Here is a 22,401-nt window from a genome sequence, read left to right on the forward strand (position 1 = left end):
ACTGACGAAATTGTGGCGCAAAGAGACACAACGTCAACATAAAGCTGCTACAATGTGTTTTAAAGTGCCCTTTAAATTACAACCAACTCTCTCTTTGAAGAGACCCCTCATGTTTTTTTAACACCTGTTAAGTCCTTCCATGCTCATGACAGAGCCGCTCCATCACGAGCATTGCCTCAGCTGTCCCCAGAATAGACCAGTTTTGTCATGGCCTTGCCCCTGTGCTTGCACAGCACTAATATTGTACCTCCATGACACGTTCTATTGACTAAGCAGAGCCATGAGAGAACCACTGTATCATGAACAGATCTCAACCGTGGCTCATGAAGGAGTACCTCTATCATGAACATAGAAGTACCACTCAGCCCCCCGGCCCCCTAATGCTGAGGCAGAATTGCCACTGCAGCAAAGGACTTAAACTCCTGGAAAGAACAACATGTAACATTTAATATCATTTCCCACCAATGTTTTCATATATCAGTGTTGCTGAACTCACTCAGTAAAATGTCGCTCATTTCATTAAATCACTTTTAAAGCATGCCTTATAACAATGCACCCAATCCTATGTGGAAGTGCTTATATTAAACATGACATTGCTTTAAGCAGGATAGACAAAGAAATGACACAGTGATGTAAAAGTTTCTTTATTTTTTATACTTACCTAAAAAATAGTAAAAAAGTGAAGTAAATTTCTTTTAAAAACGTAGTACCTGTGGAAGAAAAGTAAAAATAAGATTATAATGTACATTTCATAAAATAAAAAAAAAATAGGAGAAAATAAGAGAGAGGCAGAGAAAACTCTCGGATGTTATTAGTTGTACTTACCTTATAAATATAATATCTGTGGAAGACAGTAAAAAAATATGTTTTAATACATATTTCTAAATTCAATGTAACAAAATAACTCAAACAACATATTAAATGGTTTATTTTTGCTGTCCTCAGAATACATTGATTTTCACTATAAACAGTGATTTCAATATTAATCATCATATAACAGCGGGGAAAAAAAACACAATCAAAATGATTGTGTTTAAAAAACCCATCCAAAATCTCCATACATATTATAAATACCTGAAAACAACATATCTTAAATGTTTTTCTCAAATTCGCAATTTCTTGAGTAATCACACTACATCTTCCACAGTTACAAACTAATTAAACTATACGACCTATTTTTAAATATATCTCAAAAAAACACCGTGCAAGTATCTCCTATAAAAATCTATCTTAAGTATACATTTTCTTTTCTCATACCTTTCCGCATGGCCAAATTGTATAAGTTAACTCATTACCTTTTAAATACCTCTCCCAAAAACTTGCGTCCATATATGTTCTAAAATAATTATCTAAAGTACTCATTTTCTTCTCTCATATTTTTCCACATGGCCAAATACTATGAGTTAAGTAGTTTTTTACTGAAATTTCTTAATCTTAATCTTATCTATTCTTTTGTGAACCTTTACAGTAAAAATGTGTAACATGCTTTATACCACCAAACATTAACTAAATTTCTAGCTGATGTTATCACTATACCAAACACAAATTTCATTTATAGATTTGTAGACCCTCAGTCACATGATATTTGTAAACAAGAAAGTTTCATATCTTTACAGTATTAATCTTCCTACAGCAAGTGATTCTACTGAAATTTGGGTTCCAAAAATAGCAGATAGGAGTTAGTTAAGGCAAAAGGCAAACGTTTCTTAAAAGTCAATTGGGTATCATTCCAAAGCGTCCAGCCACTTCCACACTTCAAATAAGCTGTATAATGTCCTGATGATGTGGAAGGCCCTTCATGAAAAATAATGGCTACAGCTACAAATGTTCTTCTAGAAATAGATACTTGAGTAGCCACAACATTTTTAATTAAAGTTGACAATTTACTCCCATCAGCTCTGCATCGTTGAAACATTAATATTACATATTGTCCATATCTATGGATAAATAAAGTTGATAACATTTCAGACTTACATTGAGAACAGACCATGTTCTGATGCGCATCTTTAACTAGTTTATTAAAAGACACTTCTTTACAGTCTGGTAATGTTAAATATATAAATCTTTCACTGTGTATATCAGTACTACTTGAAAATGAGCAATTATCACAGTTATGTTCCCATTTATAAGAAAGGCCAAAAATGTTATCAATATCTACACCTTCATCTTCCAAAACTGTAAACATATACATAATAAATTCCTGACAATCTTGCTGAATATTCTGTGAAAATTGATTTACTCCTGCACATATGTCTAAAACATTCCTCAGTTCCGAAACACTTCCTACTTCACTTTCACCACTACTACATTTTTCAAATATAGAATTTAAGGAATAGCAAAATGTTTGCTCCTGATTTTCTACAATCTGTTCCCTAACATTTTTTAGAAAAAAAACAACATTAACTACTACATTTGCATAACATTTGACACCAGACCTGTTTTCAAACTTAAATCCAACAATCTCTTCAATACTAACCGTTTGCTTATGCCTACCAACAACAGCTACATCTTTTTTTCGTCGTTTCTCAACTACTTCAGCACATTTCTCCTCATTTTTCCTTTTCTGACCAACCATACGCCTTTCAATTAAAGGATATTGAGGTAAACTTGGAGCATATTCTCTTCTTAACCTATTATACTCCTTCACACAATTTAAATCTGCACTAATCTTTGTCTCATCATAATCAATTAAATAAAGTCCACATAAAGTTCTAACTCGCGATAAAGCAACATATGCCATACCCTCTTTGAATACAGTGCTTCCAATATTTACCAAAGCACAATCTACACTTAAACCTTGAGATTTGTGAATAGTCACTGCATATGCCAAACAAATTGGAAATTGCTTCCGACGGACATATAAGTCTTTCACAAGCAAAAAACGATTTGAACAGCGACTAATTTGCTGACCTTCCTCAATTCCATCAAATTTTATTCTTAAAAATTCAATCTCATCTCTATTTGTATAATTAACAAAACCAACAACATTACCCATTGCTCCATTTACCAATCCTCTTTATACATGTAAATTTCTCCTTAAAATTATCCGACAATTTAAACATACATACAGATTTTTCTCTAAACCAGCAGTTTTAGATATACTTTTTTGAAGAGAATCCAATTTTAACTTCAACTTTTCAGACAAAACAATAGTACTACCTTCATGCTCTATTCTATCTTTAGCTTCCAGTTTCCTAATTTGTTGATTTTCTAAATTCAAAATTTTCTCATTAAAAACTGAACATTCTTTCACAGTTGGCATCAAGCATATCACTGATTTATCTGCTACCTCTTTACTATATATTTTCTCAGGTACATTATCTTCATTAGGAAATAGCTTGGAAAGTAATCGTGTTCGTGGAGTGTGTGTCGCATCTTTAGTTAGTTTTCCAATCCTGATATCTTGAAGAATATTTCCATATTTAGTATCCTTTTCCTGTCGCATATTTTGAATCAGTTCAGTATACTTGAAATGTGACCATATATTAACATTTCCAATACTGCCCAGGGACTTTCTAGTCTCCTCATGCGTAACAGTTTCAAATACAGGTTGTCCTTTCACTGGAGTTAGTTGGAGTAGATCTCCAAAAACTATGACATGTTTACCTCCAAATAACACATCATACTCTGTCTTAAGTATCTGTTGCATTCTTAAATGCACAAAAGCAAGCATTAAATTAGATACCATGCTTACTTCATCAATAATAAGAAGTTTAATTTTTTTAAGCACTCTAGAAACTTCAAAACAAGCTTCTCCAGATAGCTTGTGATATTGTAATTTATTGTCATGTTCAACTGGCAGCATCAGTAAACGATGTAAAGTAATACCTTTAATATTATGTGCTGCCAATCCAGTTGGAGCAGTAACAACACACGACAGTGTTGACTGAGTTCTTTGCTGTAAATATGTAGTAATTCCTTTAATTAGGAAACTTTTACCAGTTCCAGCTTCTCCACTTACATATAATCGAATAGGTTGAAATGACATACATGAGCAATCTTTTCTCTCATGACGAAAGCCATGCTCAATGTGCTCTGTCACTTCATCATATATCTGTCTTTGCTCAACATTAAATTGCTTCTTTAATTCTTCTAAGTTGATTGCTTCCTCTTGACCTTGCTGCATTGCTCTTTCCACCTCATCCATGGCAGTGGCTGCTTCATTTTGGATAATTGGTTGTCCCAGTGGATCTTGACTTAATGAAGCCGAACTTTGACTATCTTGTGAACTATCTCTACCAATCTACGCTGCAATTCTCACTTCTTGCTCTATTTCATCATTCAACATTTGCAGATAATTACTAAAAACAGTACATTCAATACTACTTTTAGATGCGTTGAATGAATCTTCATAACTATCAAAGTCCCCAAGTAGTTCCTCTTCTCTACGCCATGGTTTAAAGAGTTGCAAAAGAGCAAAATAGTAAAATTCTCTTTTGTCAGGTGTTTCGCAACTCAGTTTCCGATGATTAGTCAAGTGTCCTTTTCTTTGCTTCACCAGACATCCTTCTTGTCCAATTACAGCATATAAACCTTTATCAATGTTCTCTGTAACATTCCTTTTAAAAGTGTAGTTTTGAAGTATTTCATACAGACAAATGTTTTCTAGAAAAGTACTTCTATTTGGATAGTATGTATCCAACATATTTGTTTTCAGAATGTCTGTACTGTTTGGTTCTTTCTGGGCTAAATATTCAATTTCTTGCACAGGTTTTAGAACACGGTTTCGTGTTTCTGCAAGACCCAAACTCACCCAGAGAATAGTCCTTGATTTAGCATAAAGACTTGCTGATGATAATCGGTCACAACATTCATATGCTCCAATTTCTCGATGAGACAACATCTTCAAACTGTACGTATACAATTTTTTGCTTAGGCTCTTTTCATGAGAAATGTCTTCCCACATCTCCTTCAGTTCCGTCTTTTCAGATTTTGTGATGTAAGACGTTACATATCGAGCCACAGCAATAGAGTTGTCTGCAACATATTGTATGTCCATGTTAGCATTCCACATGGACAAAATGACTGTGTTATAGTCATTTATATATTTGGATTCTTCACCTCTTCTTAAATTGTACGTATTTTTAGGTGACCTTCTTCTGATGTTATGTCGCAAAGATGACATCAAATTGTTGACTCTTCCTTTTGAAAGTACCGGTCGTGCAAATCCAAAACGACATTTGGTGTAGAATTTACTCTTTGATTTGAATTTTCGCCGACAATATTTTCCACAACGATGACTTTGAAAGCGTAACACTTTTCCTCTTAAGTCCTTATCAGTTGTACTATTAGGTATGTCACAAGTGGCATACTGTTCAATAAAAGAGAGTACAGTCTCATCCGAGTCTCTTCCAAATTTAGGAGCATCCTTGATCCATAACAGCATATGAATAGACATCATAGCTTCAAATCTATGATTAAAATATCTGCAAACATTAACCGGATCTAACGAACACAGTTCTCTGGGTGTCTTGTAGTTTATATTTTCTATGTTTGCATTCGCCTCCTGAAGAAATTCAAGTAAATCTTCCCAAGCATACTCTGCACAGCTTAGAGTTAAAAACCATGTTGGTGCTCCTAAGTTTCTAAGCATGCACTTCAAATCTCCATGACGACGGTACCAATACTCATTAGTACCACGCTGACAAGCCATTAAATTAATTAGGTGTGAATCCAAAACACTATCTTTCTGTTGCACTTTATCCATAAATTCCTTTGCTGAAATATTATGCAGATGAACTCCACTTTTTAAGATATGATTTACTGCATAAGAGAGACCAGATAAGTCACTCTCAAACAGAAGATGAAACAAATATGGAATGCATTGGCGAAACCTCGGATCTTCTGCATATAATCTTGTTGTCCGGTATTCAGATGCAGGAATCTGCATAGGTCGATCATCATATAGTGTACCTTCACCTGTAGGGAATAACTGTGGGAAACAACGACCTTCCAAACTTTCTTCCCACACACTAATAGGATTTCCTTTTGCCTTTTTCATCTGAAATAATTCAATAGCACTCCCTATTGCTTCTTTGGAATGCAGTGGATGAACACTGTAATGTTCATAAATTTCTTCACTTCTGGATAGATCAACTTTTTCAATTTGTCCAATAGACAAATCACTCTCCTCTTCTTCACTTACATCTTCTTCTTCTACATATACATCTTTATAGTACTTATTGTTTTGAACTAAATACAACGTTGCCTTTTTGACTTTTCTAACATCCACTAAATCTTGCCAGATTTTCTTACTCTTCGTAGGTACACCATTAACTAGAATAACTAGAGGTTCCTCTTCTACATTTTCAACACCAATTGTTTCCATATTTTTTTTTAAATCAAGTGGCAAATATACAACTCTACCCTTTAATCCTCTTTGTAAATCTGAAGGATTTAATTTACCAGTCTTAGGCTCCATACGAACAATAGCCTGAAAAGGATGTACACATTGGATCAGAATAGTCTCATAAGTATTTAAATCCATCAATTCTGATGGAATATTTATCAACTCTAGATTATTATGAACAGCTCTAGCAGGCATTTTATTTTCATTTAATTTATTATAACAATATTAACAAATACGTTGCTCAAAACCCAAATCAAAATAGTTTTCCACCAACAAATAAGTTGCAAAATCTTTCCATTGACCATTACTTTCATCTTCACTTTTTAAATATAAATCAACTAACCTAGTTTGACTTTTGTAATGAATGCGTCGACAACAGACACAAGAAAAATTTGGTTTCTCACCTGCAATTACCTTAAACTTTATTATTTCCTGTTCAAAATTTTCAATATTAACATGTCCAACATTTTCTAACACATTTCCTTCTATAATTATATCAGTTTCTGCATTACCTTCCTCTGGACCAAAATAACTTACCTCAATTTCTGCACAAATCTTCTTAACATCTAATTCACATCCATACAAAAGAGCAGTATTTAACTGTTTAAGTTTAAGTGCTGGACTTTTTGCATAATACAACTTTCTCACCAATTTTCTCATTTTAGTATGATGCACTGCTAACATCCTAAGTGATGAAAAACACTCTGGCATATTTTTTTAGAAAGACAAGCCAGAGAATGACCTTGCAGACCTATTTTTTCTCGCACTCTGCAATGATCTAATTCTTGCAACATAACAATTTTTTTTCTAAGACTTTCTTTAGTGTACTTACGTAAGAAATTGCGAAATAAATCAATTGAATCCTGTCGTACACTACAAATGCTACTACAATTCCAACTGTAAACAGGAACATTAGCACGTCCCCCTGAAGCTTCTCCAGCCATCACCTCTTCTGCATTTCTAACCACAATTTTCTCTTTCTCAATTACACATCCCTCCTTCACCTCGTATCCTCGACCACTGGTGTCAACTGCATGCAACAAATCGTTACTTTGAAAGTAACTCTCTTCATTAAAAAATGGTTCAGACGTTGAAGTATGCATCCACTTCCCAGAAAACACTTTACAAAAATTACTCCTATTTATGTGTCTCTCCCATTTACTTTTAGCTTTTAAAACTTGTATTGCCTTATTTAGCGTATTTATTCTATTAAGTACTAAAATAAATAATTTTCTTTTTGTCTCAAACGCACGCTCAACAATACCCTCTATATATTGTTTCTTCTTAAGAAAAGCAGATCTTCTTTTAGAAACTTTCTCCTTTTGTAATAAATTCGAAACTACTCTGTTGTAAAACATACGCTTCCTGATTTGGCTAAATTGATTCATCCGAGTTTTACTGTACAGATTTTCCTGTCTCCTGATTCCAGAAACATTTTTATCTTTGGTTCCATGTCTCCTTCTCGATACTGGTATACTTTTTTCCTTGTCCACTTCAATACTAACATTTTTCCTTCCACATATTGCTCTCAAAAACTTTTTGGTTTGCTTACCAGGAGCACTCTTCTTTTTATCCGTCCTATGTTCTTTTGATACTTCTTCAATTCCTTTCTTCTTCAAATTGTAAGTCCGTTTATAGAGCTTTCTTTTTTCAGTTCTGGTCGGCATCCTAATTTAAGATTTTGATGAAATTCTCAATCTGTAAAACACAAACATAACAAATATTATAGTTGACTACTAGCATATAACGTACAAATTTAAACCACAGATTCATTTTCTAACTAGAATTAAGAAAATAACAGAAAGTCTCTGAACAGAGTAGGAAATCCTGTAGTGAATGTTGGTTCTTAATTTTATCACACTCCATATCTGTTTTAACATTATAGACAGTTTTTAATTCTAATTTTTAAAGCATACAAACAGTACACTTTTTTCAAGAACTATGGGTCATCGTAGATGTTTTAATCTTTTTTACTACAATCTCTTTTACACTTCATGAGAACATGTCTTATCACTCTCCTAAAGCACATCAACGACGAATAGGACAAGAAAACTGTCTTCAAGAATGCTTTACTATCAAAAAAAAATTTATTTATTGAAATCTTCATAATTTTGTAGAACTTCCACCATTATATCATCAGGGACTTCTTCAAGTCCAAAGTCCTCATCTCCTTCAACCATCTCTAAGTAAGCGGAGTCTAAAGACATGTCCATTAAATAATTTTTTTCATCTATTTCCTCTTCAAAGACTGCGTCTAAAATTTCCTCCATCACTTCGTTAATGATTTCAAAATGAATTTGTTTCTCTTCTGAGGAATTCTCCATAACTACACTCAGTTTATTCTTCTGTATCCTTTTTAAAAAATATAGAGACTAAATTATATCTTTTGTCATAAATGTATAACTTAAAAATACCTTTACTAATTTTTAAACTACATATATTTCTATAATTTCTAACTTATTAACTCTATATATTTAAAGATATCACGTTCCTCTTCTTTTGAAAAGAAATTGGCAATATAACCCTAAACATTAACACTGATCTTTTTTTCCATTAAATAATTACTGTTGTTAAAAGACATTTTACTGTAAAATTTCTTTTTAGATTTTCTAGATATCACAAATATTGATAATCTGTAAAATTAATTTTTAGAGACCCATTTTTTCAGTTCACCAGTACAAAGAGCTATGTAAACTATATGCACTCTGAAGAGAAGGCTCACACTATACAAACCATAGCATTCACTTAACAGATTACTACTTCTCACAGAGACAGTTCCTTTTATGTTTCAACAGCATACTCACCATGTAAAAGTCATAGCATATACAAAATGTCATACTAAGCATGAAGAACAACCTCATAATAAACCTCTGCATGAATATGTAAAACAATGCCTATACATAGTATAATCACAGATATGCAGGAAAGATACCCATCACACCTAGAACCATATCATAATACCTCTTTGTAAATAAAAGAGAAAAACTGCCAAACATAATGCAACAAGATTTCAAAAATCATGAGCACTTCACAAGATTTAAGTAATGGAAACATGAAAGAATTATACTCCAATGATCCGTAAATCTGAACTCCATCAAAAAGAACACATGCACGAAGCCCATTTTAAAAGAATTTCAACTGTCAGTGGTGAATATCTCAAAATACATATCTAGTATAAGCAGATACAACCCATGTGAATAATTCAAGATAAAATCATATTCCAAAATGAAATTTTACAAACATTTAAAAAAATCTTCTCCATTATTTTCATGTGCACCCAAAAACATTGCCTATGCAAAAATACCAACTCACCTGAAAAAAAGAATATAATTACTCAAATTCTGTAATTCAGAAGGCACGTTGTTGCTTTTCAGCACCAAACACTGTAAAAAAGAAAATAATAAAATTTAATTAACTTATTACAGACTTATTTCTTACACAACATAGAGCCATTATAACAAAGAACAAGCATAACAGATAAATTCCCCAAGATTCTCTATCATTACAATAAGATACAAAATGTCTCATTTATGAAACCATTGCGCCACAGATATATCACTTTTTCCCATGTTAAAACTCATGCACCAGCGACACAAGGCATTCATAACTAAAAGCCCATGTGACGGAGAACAAGTGCATAGACAGAAAATACAGGGCCAACCATGGGCATATGCAAGCAGTACACCTGCACAGAACCACCAAACCCCAGGAGCCACCATATTAATATATATGCTTAATATAATAATCCTCTAAGGATGCATACATATTTGCGTAGCGGACCATGGCAGGAATTTGGCGTGCTCTGCCTCTGTTCCACTTCCAAACACCTTGATCCACCCCCCCCTCTTCAGTGGGCTGCACGCTCCGCCCCGCCCAAACCCCCTGTTACAGAGCCCCCTACCTACGCTCCCTGCCCAGGGCTGCCATGACCCTATACCCGCCCCTGGAAAATGTGTAAGACACAGCAACAGTAAAAATCAAAGAATAGGCAACATGCAGAAAAACTACACAGTAGATAAAGAAACGAGGGGCATATTATCAAGGGGGTTTATCTCCGCTTGTTTGGCTTTAAAAGCCAAGAAAGCGGAGATAACATTATCTCCCTATTACCTAGCTGTCACTAACACCAGTTAGCGACAGCTAGTAGGAGATAGCGTCCATCTTGGGCCCCACTTTGCATGTCAGTGATATTTATCACTAATGACATGCAAAGTGGGCGTGCCAAGATGTTAGCGACTGGAAACAGTCGCTAACATCGCTATCTCCTATTACCAACTTTTGAAGATATTCGTGCTAGGCGCGAATATCTCCAAAAGCTAACACCTGCCCTGAGCAGTTCTTAGCCATGTTATCCAATGGGAGGTGGATAACATGGCTAAGAGTATTAGCTCGGTAATGCATAAATATCGCTGACTTTTCAGCGATATTCATGCATTGCGGCCGTTTTTTATCGCATTTGCGATAAACCTTGGTAATACCAAGGTTTATCTGCGATAAAAATTACCACAGCGCAGCGGTACATTTTTGTCTCCAACCAAGCAATAGCGATAATTATCGCTATTGCTTCATAATATGCCCCCATATGTTTAAGATAACCCCATTGAAAAACATGTAGTAATTTTTTTAATCTGCCATGCATCTAGCCCTCCACGACCGCTTTGGAAACTCCTGCTCTAAACCTTTACATTTCATTTTTAAAACAAACGCACGTTTTTTTTCAAAGCTGCATATTAAACGCCGAAACATATATTTAGTCGTCCACATGCAGGCACTTTTAATTACATGACTTATTTAAGTGAAATCCCTGTAATGTTGCATATCTTTCCAAAAATACACCAGTGCCTATTATTATAACGATTTTTTTTCATTCTTCATCAGTGATATTATTTTTTACATATAATGAAAATCACTATGACTTTTTAAACGACAAAGCTTACGCGGTAAAAATCACTCTGCATTTGCTTCCCTTTAAGAATGTAGTTTATCTACCCCACGCATGTGAACCTTGATGTTTTCATCTGGCAGCGAATTCCGGCCTTGAATAACAAGACATGAACAACAGCCTTATTGTCACAAAAACAAGTTAGCGTAGCATCTGTTCGTGAACATATCTTTCACTTAGCTAATATTCACAGACAACACCATTCCTTATAAAAGAGTGGCCTTCCTTTACAATTTACTGAGGTGACTCCCTTAATTTTAAAAACATCCTACACTTCAAGACACGCTATTTTTTTTATAACTACTAACCAATGGTTTATTGACCGGACTGCCAAAAATTATATCAAGTCATTCTGCTACTATTCACTCCATGCTCTGGGACCTATTTCTGTGGACTTCCTGTTGAACTGCCAGTGCTGCGACGTTTGTGTTCCCATCTCGTTTATTTCAAAATGGATGTCCCTCCTGTCTTCGCAAACAAGCCGGAACACTTAGAACTATTTCGCCAGAAGATGCTTGACTACTACGGCATCTTAGCACTCTCGACTCTGAATACTTCATATCGATTATCATTTCGATATTCCTATTTCACCTGTGTGCAGCCTGTATTTCATTGCCTGAGCTGTGATTTCATGTGGGCCCTGGACTTATGTCTCTGCAACTTGGTACCTCCTGAAGTGAATTACAATCATCTCATGAATCCGTTAATTGATCATGAACAACTTTGTTGCAACGGAAGGATTATGGCCTTTGCAGGGATACAAGGAGTTCTGGGTCATTGGGATATATTCGCAGCGGCGCAAGATTTCCTGACAGACAGCTACATTGAAAACCCACCGAGCTGTCCTCTGATGGGACTAGAGGCTCCGATAATAACAGATCATGAATGCTGCTTTCCTCTTTTCAATTGGATGGCTGACATGTTTTCGGATCATAACAGTGGTTTCCTGTAAGAAGCAATTGCTGCCTACTTCGCCTATACAATCCTGGGTTGACTGTTATGCAAGCCATTGACGTCCACATTTCGTTTTGCCTCCCTATATTTTTCACGTTTTCTTGCATACTTTCTTAACATGAACAGACCTATTGGCTTTACTAACAGTGGACATTATGATTTCCTACTGGTTAAATTTAGATCTTTTATGTGGACTAAATTTTTTTTCTTCAGCTACTCGATTTTGAACTTTATTTTTTATTAAAGTCTAATCTCAACAATTCTATTGTATATCTTATCTTATGTTATTTCAAACGTACTCGAACCAAAACTCGCTAATATATGCTACATGTGCCCTAATTAATGTGTAAATATAGAATGAGTTTTTTATAACTGTAAACGCCATTTCGCATTTGAACTGCTTAATTCCGCCTCAGACACCTCTGATCATTTAATTTTCCATAAACTGAAATATTTTGATTACATACATGCACCTCTCGCCATTTTGTCCGTTTTGGCGCGTTTTTTTTCCCTTACACAATAGCATAACAGAAACGTGATAGTGCTTCGCATACAGAGAGCTGATTGTTAAAGACATAGGGGCTCATTAGGATGGCGGACGGAAGAGCCACCGCGGCCCTGTAGTAGGCGGAAAAAGCCTTTTCCGTGTCCGCCTGCCGCGGATACTCCGTCCGCCATATCAGGATAGGAAAACGTGTCAAATTCCCGTCCGCGACGGGAAAGCACGCTCCGCCGCCGAACTACACACGAGAGCGTGGCGGACGGAACACATCCGGAGGCCACGCCGTACGGACTGACGTCGAAGACCGTCCTCCAAATCAAGATGGCGGAAAATACACATAAAACCGCAGCGGAAAAACAACCTGTCTGAACACGGCGGAATCCCCACTGCGAAGACAGGTGACATAGCAGAGATACCCACCGCAAGCTGACCAACACCATGGACCCAGCGCTACACGCTTTCCCGATGCTCTTCGCGATCCACCACGTCCTAGTCATGGCCCACCACGGACGACGACGCAGGTAAGGCACAAACCATTGGCTGTCTGCAGGGGAATACCAGTAAGGGACGTGACGTAGGGAGGGGGAGTGTCATGTTACCGAAACCACTGATGAGAAGCATATACAAATACACATTAGTAGTACGCAAGCAGGAATGACAACGACAGACCACGAGACCTGATAGACAACCTTTATTGTACAAAATAGGGGTAAAATCACAGTGTATGCGTGAGCATGGGCAAAGTGGGCACCACAGCAGCTACATCATTGGCAGTCAACGAGAGGGCAGAATGCAGTATCAGAGCATCAACAGGGCATTGTGCAGTACAGAGCAGGTACATCATTGGCAGTCAACGAGAGGGCAGAATGCAGTATCAGAGCATCAACAGGGCATTGTGCAGTACAGAGCAGCTACATCAGAGGCAGTCAACGAGAGGGCAGAATACAGTATCAGAGCATCAACAGGGCATTGTGCAGTACAGAGCAGGTACATCATTGGCAGTCAACGAGAGGGCAGAATGCAGTATCAGAGCATCAACAGGGCATTGTGCAGTACAGAGCAGCTACATCAGAGGCAGTCAACGAGAGGGCAGAATACAGTATCAGAGCATCAACAGGGCATTGTGCAGTACAGAGCAGGTACATCATTGGCAGTCAACGAGAGGGCAGAATGCAGTATCAGAGCATCAACAGGGCATTGTGCAGTACAGAGCAGCTACATCAGAGGCAGTCAACGAGAGGGCAGAATGCAGTATCAGAGCATCAACAGGGCATTGTGCTGTACAGAGCAGGTACATCATTGGCAGCACATGAGAGGGGCTAAGTGCATCAACAGTCCATTGCACAGAACAGGTCCATCACAGGCAGCACATGAGAGGGGCTAAGTGCATCAACAGTCCATTGCACAGAACAGGTCCAGAGGCAGCACATGAGAGGGGCTAAGTGCATCAACAGTCCATTGCACAGAACAGGTCCATCACAGGCAGCACATGAGAGGGGCTAAGTGCATCAACAGTCCATTGCACAGAACAGGTCCATCACAGGCAGCACATGAGAGGGGCTAAGTGCATCAACAGTCCATTGCACAGAACAGGTCCAGAGGCAGCACATGAGAGGGGCTAAGTGCATCAACAGTCCATTGCACAGAACAGGTCCATCACAGGCAGCACATGAGAGGGGCTAAGTGCATCAACAGTCCATTGCACAGAACAGGTCCAGAGGCAGCACATGAGAGGGGCTAAGTGCATCAACAGTCCATTGCACAGAACAGGTCCATCATTGGCAGCACATGAGAGGGGCAGAATGCAGTATCAGAGCATCAACAGGGCAATGTGCAGTACAGAACAGGTACATCAGAGGCAGTAAACGAGAGGGCAGAATGCAGTATCAGAGCATCAACAGGGCAATGTGCAGTACAGAACAGGTACATCAGAGGCAGTAAACGAGAGGGCAGAATGCAGTATCAGAGCATCAACAGGGCAATGTGCAGTACAGAACAGGTACATCAGAGGCAGCACAACTACGTGTCCCTACCAAACCGTCACAGGGACCACAAGAGTGCCACGCAGTTCTCAATGGACACACCATGTGAACTAACATTTGAGTGAAGTGTACAGCACCTCACATCACAGAATCAGGGGGACTGCGTGAACTACCTGCCTCGGACACACTGGCAGCACCAGCAACAGGAGTGTGAGACACAGACACAGCCCGAGTGACACACACATGGGCCACGGACCCAGACACACTGGCAGCACCAGCAACAGGAGTGTGAGATACAGCCACAGCCCGAGTGACACACACATGGGCCACGGACCCAGACACACTGGCAGCACCAGCAACAGGAGTGTGAGACACAGCCACAGCCCGAGTGACACACACATGGGCCACGGACCCAGACACACTGGCAGCACCAGCAACAGGAGTGTGAGACACAGCCACAGCCCGAGTGACACACACATGGGCCACGGACCCAGACACACTGGCAGCACCAGCAACAGGAGTGTGAGACACAGCCACAGATGTAGTCACTGACACGTGAGCCACTGACCCAGACAGACTGCCAGCACCAGAAACAGGAGTGTGCAACACAGCCACAGATCTCCTAACTGACACGTGAGCCATAGACCCACATACCCTGCCAGGATCTGCAACAGGAGAGGGCACAACTGACACTGTGCCACCATCTGATACACGAGAGTCAACTGCACCAGCGCCACTGGGACAACTGAAATGATGAGCCACAGGGCTGTATGGGCCAGGAGGCAGGGTGGGCCTGGGAGCTGGGGATAGCTCACCTAGAGCCAAATCGGGGTTGGCAGGTGTCAATGGTGTGTGTCTGCGTTTCTTAGGGTGGTGTGAGTGCACCCTGGACAGGACAGGACTGCCAAGTGGTGGGGACTCCAAAGAATCACCACCCAGCATAGGTGGAGCAACTGCTGCGGGGGATCTGGTTTCGGGGGACGTGCTGGAGCCTGCTTGTCGTTTGCTCTGTGCCTGCCGCCTGGACTCGGAATGATGTGTAATGGGGGATGCAACAACAGGGGACACCCTCCTCTGCTTCTGACTGGCCTGGATGGGAGTGGAGGTATGGGGGGACTCCGCCGCGGAGACATCAGTGTTACGTTTAGTAGAAAACATCAGCCTCAGTGCAGCCAGGGGTGAAATATGCCTGTCCTTGATAGCGCCATTGTCCATGCCAGATGCCTTGTCCGTAGGATGTGCCTTATCCTTAGGTGGAGTGTTGTCTCTGGATGTAGCCTGTGCCCTGCTCGCCGCCCTGTTCCTGCCAGCAGACTTGTCGTCTGTGGTGCACCTGTCTCCAGCAGACACCTGCTGTCTGTGTGTGTCCCTGTCCTTGGGAGAGTCCCTTACCTCTGCTGTGGGCCTGCTCTTGGGAGTCTCCCTGCTCTTAGTAGGTGCCTTAGTCTTCTCACTGTCCTTGGGAGAGTCCCTTACCTCTGCTGTGGGCCTGCTCTTGGGAGTCTCCCTGCTCTTAGTAGGTGCCTTAGTCTTCTCACTGTCCTTGGGAGAGTCCCTTACCTCTGCTGTGGGCCTGCTCTTGGGAGTCTCCCTGCTCTTAGTAGGTGCCTTAGTCTTCTCACTGTCCTTGGGAGAGTCCCTTACCTCTGCTGTGGGCCTGCTCTTGGGAGTCTCCCTGCTCTTAGTAGGTGCCTTAGTCTTCTCACTGTCCTTGGGAGTGTCCCTTACCTCTGCTGTGGGCCTGCTCTTGGGAGTCTCCCTGCTCTTAGTAGGTGCCTTAGTCTTCTCACTGTCCTTGGGAGTGTCCCTTACCTCTGCTGTGGGCCTGCTCTTGGGAGTCTCCCTGCTCTTAGTAGGTGCCTTTGTCTTCTGACTGGCCTTGTCCAAGGAACAGTCCATGGACATGTGACTATCCCTTGCCTTGGGAGTACCTTTCGTGTTGAATGGCTGTGTAGCTCCGGAAGGCATGTCCCCCAACAACACTTGTGGATCCTGTGTGTGTACTCCAGTGCATCTGACGTCGTCTACGTGAACAGATTTAGCTGATCTAGGGGATGGGGTCTGTGCCCTGCGTGCCCTGACGTGCTGTCTGACGCTGCTTCTAGTGCAATAAGCTGTATTTGAGTCCTGCTCAGAATAATCACTACCCCCTGAGACATCCAGCGGTGTAGATGGTGAAACACAAGTAGCACCCTGTTCGTTCGACTGTACTATTGCAGACGACACACTGCTTGCCAATGACTGCACTGTCCTGTGTAGACCTGCAAGATCGCCATGCATCCCTTCCATGAATGCCACCACCTGCCCCAACTTCCTATCATGGTCCTGGAAAGCATTTGTCATATTGGTCTGCCCCACACACAGCTGTCTGAGCAGATCAACGGCCTCAGCACACAGTGCATTTTGGCTCACCGTGGCAGGGGCAGCGGTGCCTGCACCGAACGCCACTCTGCTCCCCCTACTCCTCCGGCCACGAACAGTACATGGTGCAGTTGGCGGAAGTGTGGGCCCTGTGTGCTGTCTTACGACAGAAGGTGGTGAGTGCCCACTCCCAGTCTGTGACAACAGTGCAGGCTCACCCAGAGTGTCCGACGAGGAGGACGATGGCGTCTCCACATGCGAGTCCTCAGGGACGGTCCTGTCCCCCTCTCCGGCGCTGGCCTCCTCCGTGTCAGTCTGCGTGTGTGCGAAGTCTGAGCCGGACTCATTTCCTCGGCTACTCTCCACCGTCTGTGGCTGAGTGTCCTCTGTCAAAGCTGAAATGCACAGAAAAGATGTGTGAGTCATGGGCACACTCACGTACAGAAGGAACAGGATAGCCAAATCACATAGCAGACAAAGGTTTAGGAGCCCTCATCCTGCACATGGCCCACCCCTACCAGTCATCCTCACATTTTCTGCCATGGGGCCATGGACCACTAGGGGATGTGCTTTTACACTCAACTACTAAGCAAGTGGCGTGTCAACATGGCGGACCTGGATGTCAAATGAGTACCGCCCAATGGGACCAAAAAGGCATCACAGGCATACATACGCAACACGGAACTCAATAGTGTGTCTGTGCACCAATACATGCATAGCACTCACAGGTTTCCTACACAGACAGTATGCTCACCGCTAGTTTGCTGTCGATCGGCACTCAGACGTTCGGCCAGTTCAGGATGCGTCACTGCAATGATACGTTGCATGAGAGGGGTCATGGAGCGTCGGGCCAGACGGGGCGTCCTTGGAATCAGGCCCAGTGTTACTTCCGCTACATTCTTGCTCAGCCTGGAAATGTCGTCCCAGCGTTTGTGGCAGTGTGTATGTCGTCTGTTGCACACCCCCAATGCCCGTACTTCCCTTGCTATGCTCCTCCACAGGTCCTTGCGAAGGTGCAGCTTGACCTACCATGATGGGAGACAAAAGGGTGTAAGTCAGTGGACAGGTGGCCTGTCACACACATAGGGGCAAGACGTTACTGTCAGCAGCCATGCACAATCAGGAACATATGTCTAGCCCACACTACACAGCTAAGATAGAAATAGGCCTGATCATTTGGCCCCCTCATGCACACCAACATGTCCCACACTGCACTTACCACCCGTCCCGGTGCGCCGTAGAGGCGTCCATAGTTGCGGAGTACACCGTCCACGAGGACATCAAGCTCCGCGGCGGTGAAGGGTCGAGACCGGATCTCTTTGCCTGACGACATGGCAAGATCACGGAGTATGGCACTAGAGCAGCAGTCGGTGGTCAGCTCAGCAGCAGCAGCAGGTCGAGGTGATGGTCACAGGCAGCAGTCGGTGGTCAGCTCAGCAGCAGCAGCAGGTCGAGGTGATGGTCACAGGCAGCAGTCGGTGGTCAGCTCAGCAGCAGCAGCAGGTCGAGGTGATGGTCACAGGCAGCAGTCGGTGGTCAGCTCAGCAGCAGCAGCAGGTCGAGGTGATGGTCACAGGCAGCAATGGTCCCCAGGGTAGAAAGTTTCATTTTGGCCAACACACATATATAGGGCCCTCAGCACGTGTCAGTGGCATACGTCGCCAGCAATTGGTCAGCCCTGGAAGCGTGATCGTGAAATGGCCCAATGACTGGCCCTGTTGTTGCGGTGCACAGCTTCCTCTACTTGCGATTGGCCGTATGCGGCCAGCGTCCCTCTTCCCATTGGCTGCATGTGCAGGGACCGTCACGGGCACACATCGGCAACCGCACGTGCAAGCCTCACGGAAGGAAGCTTCAGTTGCAACAATGTTGTATCACTGGCGCCTCCATGGCGGTGCACGTACACAGCGGGGGAGGTGCAGGCCTATACACCCTGTAGATGTACTCAATGGACATGCCAGTTCATGACCCCCCTTACAGTCACCTTGCATCATCCACCGTACACCGGCCGGAGCGGCCGGCCCATGAACAACCGCCGTGCCAGGCCCTGCCCAGGACCGCCGTGCCGGCCATGGCAACAACCGCCATTGCACGGCCCTTCCACTACCGCCGTGCCAGGCCCTGCCCAGGACCGCCGTGCCGGCCATGGCAACAACCGCCATTGCACGGCCCTTCCACTACCGCCGTGCCAGGCCCTGCCCAGGACCGCCGTGCCGGCCATGGCAACAACCGCCATTGCACGGCCCTTCCACTACCGCCGTTCCCTGGCGGTCCGTGCAATGGCGGTTGTTGCCATGGCCGGCACGGCGGTCCTGGGCAGGGCCTGGCACGGCGGTTGTTCATGGGCCGGCCGCTCCGGCCGGTGTACGGTGGATGATGCAAGGTGACTGTAAGGGGGGTCATGAACTGGCATGTCCATTGAGTACATCTACAGGGTGTATAGGCCTGCACCTCCCCCGCTGTGTACGTGCACCGCCATGGAGGCGCCAGTGATACAACATTGTTGCAAATCGACCATCCGTCCCGGAACCTTACACATGCACTTGCCGGTGTGTGGGCGTGACGGTCTGTGCACGTGCAGACAGTGTGAATGTCGAAGGCGGCCCGCGTATGCCCAGACGTAAACAGCGGATGCAGTGCACCGCCATGGCGTGATCAATGTTAGCATCTTAGCCGATGATGCACCTTGTACCATTGTCTGCAGCTGCCTGCTCACGGTTGTGTGCGTGATTGCGTGGCTACACATGTCATGCTCCATCCCATGTGTGTCCATACCATGGCCATCGGTGAGCCACAAGTGTCCATCACGTGTGCATGTCCACATCGGGTAGTACCCTACACAATTCAGTCGTACCTCACATGTACACAGTAGATCCCGTATGAATGGGCACCTGTGAATCAGTTGTGAGTGAGTGGTATGTGTCAGATGATGACTATGGTGGGGGTTCTGTTGTGTACTGTACATGTGTGTTGCCTATTGTGTCCCCATGCATGTGATGTCCGTATGCCCACCATTCCTGGTGTTGCCATTGGGGCATCATGATATGGGGGGGTGGGGGGGTGTTTAATTTAGTATGTGTGCATGTACTTGCATGTGTGCATGTGATGTTGGGCCTACACATGTGGGTCATGTCACATGTCTGGTTGGCAGTGATGTTGAGGTGAGACACTGTGCATTGCACATGTTGCTAAACATCATGTTGCTAGTGGATGCACATTGTAGCTACGTCGGTCCATGTTGTCCTGACAATCAGAGGAGTCACACATATGACAAGCATACACTGGATACTACATGTTGGTAGAGGGCGTTGACATGTGATTGAGGTGCACACACGTGCGTTGTATGTTAATTGACTTCCATTCCATCTACTCCCACACAGGAGGGCTCCAAATGTCCTTCGCCCATACACTGTGCTGGAGGATATGGTGGACGAGGAGGTGATCCGGAAATTCAGGCTGGATCGCCGTCGATTGTTGCAACTTGTGACCCTATTGTCTCCTCATCTGCAGCCGCGAAGAACCTATCCAGGTTCCATGACACCCACGCAAAAGGTGATGGCGGCACTCCATTTCTTCGCAACAGGCACATTCCAGTACACAGTTGGAGATGCCGGGGGAATGTCACAGGCCATGTTCAGCACGGTACTCCGGGATGTACTGACAGCCATGATGCTGTACAAGCATGACTATATACATTTCCCTCAGGCGGCGGACTTGCCAGCGGTCAAAGCTGGCTTCTATGCCCTGGGTCGTATACCACACGTTGTGGGTTCCATTGATGGCACGCATATCGCGATCATTGCACCACGGGCACGTGAGCAGGTGTATAGGAATCGGAAACACTTCCATTCCCTGAACGTGCAGGTGGTGTGCCAGGCCGACAACATCATCTCACATGTGTGTGCAAGATTCCCTGGCTCTGCACATGACGCCCACATCATGCGGAGCAGCATGGTCCCCCAACTGATGGCTAATCTTCGTCCAGCACAAGCGTGGCTTGTTGGTGAGTATGCTGTGGTGACAGGAGTGATATCTGTGTGGCATGGTGTGCCCCACAATGCAGGTTGTGATGTTTCTCTCTCTCTCTCTTCCACCAACACAGGCGACTCGGCTTACCCAAACAGGCCTTGGCTGCTCAGTCCCTTACGCAATCCCACTACACCAGGAGAAATGAGATACAATGATGCCCATGGTAGGACACGTCGAGTGGTAGAACGGACATTTGGCCTGCTCAAGTCAAGGTTTCGGTGCCTGGATAAGACTGGAGGGGCCCTGCCTTACTCACCAGGCAAAGTATGCAAGATCGTGATAGCGTGCTGCATGCTTCACAACCTGGCTGTGCGCTATAACATTGAACTGCTCTTGGACCCTGATGAACTGCAAGTTCCTCGCCCTCCCGACCCAGCCATGTCAACTGATGAGGATAGTGGTGAGGAGGAAGGTGTGGACCAGAGGCGCCAGATCATTGATCGCTACTTCCCTTGATTGTGAGTGTGCTCCTCTTGTGCTGCTTGGGTATGCCCTGTGAATGTGTGCTGGTGTTGTGGCATAGTGGTGTGCTTCATCTCTGTGTTCTGCTATGTGATGCATGCATGTGTGTGTGTGTGCTAAATTGTGGCCAATGCACGTCTCCATGATGTGTGTCGTCTCATCCATTACTGTTGTGATGCGTGTGGGTAGTTAAATGTTGCACTGCAGTGTGTTCTGATGTGTGTGATCTTGTTTCCTGACGTGTCTTTGCGGTTTCTATTTTCCCTAGGTCACTCCCGCAGCGCCATGATTCTGTACCAGTTGGATACCTGTACCTAGTAACATCTGTTTCTGATGCATTCATGTGAATAAACATGGAGACAACACATGATTGAGTGAGTAAGTGGCTTTTATTTACAAAATGTGCATGGGTGTAGGTGCATATTTACAAATGAGTGAAGGGGTGGGGGAGTGAGAGTTGAAGGTTATGGCAGATGAAATGTCCGTGCGGACACCACATAGGGTGGTGTCTGCCTAGTACAGCAGGCCTGTGGCAGGTGGGACCGGATAGTTGGCAGGGTGAATGGCATGCGCAGGTACTGGGACAGTCATTTTCTGTTCCTCTTGGAGCGTGTGGCAGGTGCTTCCACACTGCTGTCGCCCACTTCCAGCCTCGGTCGGCCCCTCCGTCTTACTGCCGGTACGGTGTCAGCTGGTTGCGCAGGGGCATCGGGTACCACATCCGCCGCAGGTGGCGGTGGCGGTGGCGGTGGCGGTGGCGGTGGCGGTGTTTGTGGCCTGATTGTCCTGGTGAAGATGTCCACTAGTTGGCCAAGCCGCC

The 22,401-nt window shown here is 43.3% G+C and overlaps 2 protein-coding genes across 7 annotated transcripts in view; both read right to left on the reverse strand.

Moving 5' to 3' along the window:
* The window catches only part of LOC144770775 (phospholipase A2 inhibitor and Ly6/PLAUR domain-containing protein-like), a 1,602,193-nt gene that overhangs the window by 676,970 nt on the left and 902,822 nt on the right, over window positions 1-22,401 (reverse strand). The window contains exons 5-6 of one of the 6 annotated variants that reach the window (XR_013599023.1): window positions 9,662-9,732; window positions 7,902-8,047 (exon numbers count right to left, since the gene is read on the reverse strand). The exons of 4 other annotated variants lie outside the window; for them this stretch is intronic. The gene's annotated coding sequence lies outside the window, so the exon portion shown is untranslated. The remainder of the gene's footprint in view (window positions 1-7,901; window positions 8,048-9,661; window positions 9,733-22,401) is intronic. One more of the 6 variants, XR_013599024.1, reaches the window with a different exon arrangement.
* Window positions 12,258-18,937, reverse strand: LOC144767436 (uncharacterized). The gene is made up of 3 exons (XM_078650869.1): window positions 17,845-18,937; window positions 16,542-17,485; window positions 12,258-12,266 (listed from the first exon to the last, which is right to left on the reverse strand). Exons 1-3 carry the CDS (start codon window positions 17,927-17,929, stop codon window positions 12,258-12,260), a joined length of 1,038 nt encoding a protein of 345 aa, XP_078506995.1. The 5' UTR covers window positions 17,930-18,937.

The sequence above is a fragment of the Lissotriton helveticus genome, chromosome 7 (assembly GCF_964261635.1).
Source record: "Lissotriton helveticus chromosome 7, aLisHel1.1, whole genome shotgun sequence".
NCBI classification, from domain to species: domain Eukaryota; kingdom Metazoa; phylum Chordata; class Amphibia; order Caudata; family Salamandridae; genus Lissotriton; species Lissotriton helveticus.